This window comes from Oryzias melastigma, linkage group LG9, assembly GCF_002922805.2.
Source record: "Oryzias melastigma strain HK-1 linkage group LG9, ASM292280v2, whole genome shotgun sequence".
Taxonomy (NCBI): Eukaryota; Metazoa; Chordata; class Actinopteri; order Beloniformes; family Adrianichthyidae; genus Oryzias; species Oryzias melastigma.
The window spans coordinates 17,141,844-17,145,452 of record NC_050520.1 but is presented as its reverse complement, the minus strand read 5'-3'; the positions used below and the strand labels follow the sequence as shown (position 1 = coordinate 17,145,452).

General features: G+C 45.0%; 1 protein-coding gene across 1 annotated transcript in view; it reads right to left on the bottom strand.

Moving 5' to 3' along the window:
• Positions 1-358: 358 nt before the first annotated feature.
• The window catches only part of LOC112138175 (actin, cytoplasmic 1-like), a 6,925-nt gene continuing 3,674 nt past the window's right edge, over positions 359-3,609 (bottom strand). The window contains exons 3-8 of the mRNA XM_024260746.2: positions 2,764-2,874; positions 2,594-2,678; positions 1,491-1,652; positions 1,232-1,423; positions 892-1,073; positions 359-502 (exon numbers count right to left, since the gene is read on the bottom strand). Of these exons, the coding sequence (XP_024116514.1) occupies positions 359-502; positions 892-1,073; positions 1,232-1,423; positions 1,491-1,652; positions 2,594-2,678; positions 2,764-2,874 (876 nt within the window). The remainder of the gene's footprint in view (positions 503-891; positions 1,074-1,231; positions 1,424-1,490; positions 1,653-2,593; positions 2,679-2,763; positions 2,875-3,609) is intronic.

Genomic DNA, 3,609 nt, shown 5'->3' with positions numbered 1-3,609 from the left:
ACATAAACTCAATAGAGCTTTTCCTCCAGAGAGCAAAGGCACCAGTTTAAAAACCTGCAGCTTTAAATGAAAGGTCAAAACAGTTTAACCAAGAGCCATTTATTTTCCAGAACTACAATCAGTTTTGAGATAACAAAGTGTTCTTGTACAGAACACAGAAGAGGGAAGTTTTATGTTGACATTCAGCTCACAAATGTTTCTGCTTCTCTCAGGACATTTTCACATCAAACCAGACTCTGTTGGATCTTCGGTTCAGGCTGCTGAATCAAGTTCACCTCGTTGGGCAAGTTTGAGTCTGTTCAAGATGAAGCAGAAGTCTGGAGGAGGTCGACTGAAGCGCAGTCACTGCAGAGGTCGTTTAGAAACATTTGCGGTGGACAATGGCGGGACCGGACTCATCGTACTCCTGCTTGCTGATCCACATCTGCTGGAAGGTGGACAGGGAAGCCAGGATGGAACCACCAATCCAGACAGAGTACTTCCTCTCTGGAGGGGCAAAGATCTGAGGAGCAGAGGGAAGAAAAGGACTTAGTACAAGAACAGTCTCCCTATAGAAGAAAAGTGAACTTCAGTCAACAAACTACAGGTTCCAATAAGTATGATTAAGAACTCAAAAGCTGCAAGATCCATTTTTACAACCCAGCTGTCTAGTCAGAAAGTGGAACAATCACTTCTAATAACTTCAGATGTTTGTTTTGATTGCACATTTTGATCAATTCTCAGGCTTGACATCATGCATATGGGTTGATAATGTTCAAACTTTGTCTGAAGCGAGAACTTAAGCTGATATGTGGAGTCTTTAAATCCTTTTGAGATGCAGTTTAGTCCATCAACTGAACTCATGGGAGCACTTTAGATTAGATTAGATTAGGACATTTTGTCACCATCTACCTTAATCTTCATGGTGGGTGGGGCCAGAGCAGTGATCTCCTTTTGCATGCGGTCAGCAATTCCAGGGTACATGGTGGTTCCTCCAGACAAAAACACATTAGCAGACAGGTCCTTACGGATGTCTGCATCACACTCATTGATGCTGTTGTAGGTCGCCTCATGAATGGCAGCAGATTCCATACCTGAGGAGGAAAAAAGTTTAAAAGACTACAGTGAATGAGACTGAGCTTTAGGAGCCAGTTACATTTCAACCAAGCAGTTTCCAAACATTCAATTCAGGTGATCAGTAGAGAGATATGTGTGGAGTAGTTTGCATGAACTACTTCAAAGGCATACAAACCGAGGAATGAGGGCTGGAAGAGCGCCTCAGGGCAGCGGAACCTCTCGTTCCCGAGTGTGATAACCTGCCCGTCAGGAAGCTCGAAGCTCCTTTTTAAGGAGGAAGAGGAAGCAGCCGTCTGCATCTCCTGCTCAAAGTCCAGCGCCACATAGCAGAGCTTCTCCTTGATGTCACGCACGATTTCACGCTCAGCTGGAGAGCCGATTCAGTTAGCAACTTCACAACCAGCGTGATGAAAAGTTCAAAATGTCAGTCATACCTATGGGGGCAAAGCTGTAGCCCTTCTTCATCAGCATTTTCATCAGATAATCTGTCAAATCTCTGCCAGCCAGATCCAAACGGAGGACGGCATCATGCAGAGTATAGCCCTCATAGATGGGCACAATCTGGCTGACACCGTCACCAGATTCCATCACAATTCCTGCAAGTGTCACAATCAACAATATTATACAATGTTTGTATGTTATGCATACAATGTTATGTTCTGTGTGTTTGGTTAGGTTTTGTTTCACCTTTCTGTGCAGGCAGTCTGTGGGTCCTCCCTGTGATCTGCTGGTGACACAGCTGTCTGCACTCACCTGCTTAGGCTGCTCCCTATTTAAGTTGACTGTTGGCCTCCCTCAGTGTTGGTTCTTCTTATATGTTTTGCCCCTGTGCTCTTGGGCTTTTCTAGTTTACTTATTTTTGCAGCTCCTTTAGTTTGCCCTCTGTTGAGGTGATTTTTTTGTTATGAAAAGGCTCATTTTTTTGTGAACCTGAGACTTTGTTTGGTCCCTTCATCTGGGTCTCTGACTCCTGATCTGTGACAAACAAACCTTCCTACCATTGCTCTACTACATACTCTCTTTGTGTTGAAAATTAATTTGCTTTCATTTCTAGTTAATAGTTTATATTTAGAGTACACTTTTATTTTTTTAACTTGGCATGTCCAGCAGCTGAGCAAGTGGATCTGAGCTGGAGGTCTCTTGTGTTGGACAGATTTTACTGTTACAATAGGGGGTTATAAATGTTCTAACCCACAAAGAGTATATTTGTATAAACTAATTTCTGTATTTGAGGCTAAACTTTATATCAATCATGTTTACTTTTTTGTTGGAGTACAGAGAAGGATAGAGTGAGATGTTAGAGATGTAGAATAATGGTACAAAATAATTGGGAGGAAATGTGTTAATAGATATAGTGAAGGAGGACATGTGGATAGTTGGTGAGAGAGAGGAGGATGCAGAGGAAGGGCTAGATGGAGGACAGTGAGTCACTCAACCCCGAAAAGAAGAAACTTTGACAGTTGTCTTGTGGAACTTTCATGCAGATGGAGGTGAAAATGTGAGACATCCAGCCCAAACTCCAGGTTCAGGGGCTCACCTGTGGTACGACTAGCGGCGTACAGGGACAGCACAGCCTGGATGGCCACATACATGGCAGGAGAGTTGAAGGTTTCAAACATGATCTGTATAGAGAGATGGATGGTCAGGTTAAGATCCAGAGCTTTGAATGCAAATCAGCCTGAAGTGAGGTAGTCAGGCTGAACTCACCTGTGTCATCTTCTCCCTGTTGGCTTTGGGGTTGAGGGGAGCCTCGGTCAGCAGGACTGGATGCTCTTCAGGTGCTACTCTCAGCTCGTTGTAGAAGGTGTGATGCCAGATCTGAGAAATTGGAGCACGTTAGATCAGAACCTTCTTTCCATTCAATAATGCAGGTCCGAGGGAAGCACCGTGGCAAAGAAGTGGTAAAGCTGTGCTTCTAAAAGCCTGTTTGGATCAGCATACTGGACATTTCAAGACAAAGCTCCTTGAATCAAAACAGTTTTGGCCGTTGCACCGTGGACTGAAGCCAGGGATTAGCTGGCTAACACCTGTCATCGGCTTCGAGGAACAGCTGTCAAACGTTCGCAGGCCCTACTCGACTCGCCTGCGTCACCAAGGAATAAACTGCCTAAACCTACGACCTCCACGGATATGCTCCTGTTTGCGCTCCTAAATGCGCAGTCGATTTCAAATAAATCTTTTTTATTTGAATGACAATTTCATGTTGGAGCGCTTGGATTTCCTGTGCCTGACTGAGACCTGGCAGCGGGTGTTGGACCACACCCCCCTCATTGAACTCTGCCCCCCAGACTGCTCCGTGCTCAGCATCCCCCGCTCATCTGGACGGGGTGGAGGAGGACGGGCTCACGTCCATCGGGATGCGTTACCCTGCACCAAGCTGAGCTCGGACTCCTTCAGCTCTTTTGAACTCCAGATGACTAAGGTCGGATTCAACCCTCTATATTTATTTTATTTTCAACACGCTGAACACACTTGTTTGTCCTTCTACCACTCAATTCCCTAAATGGTCGGAAGCTGATGGGAGCACTTTTCTCCAGGGATTTTTGACAAAGG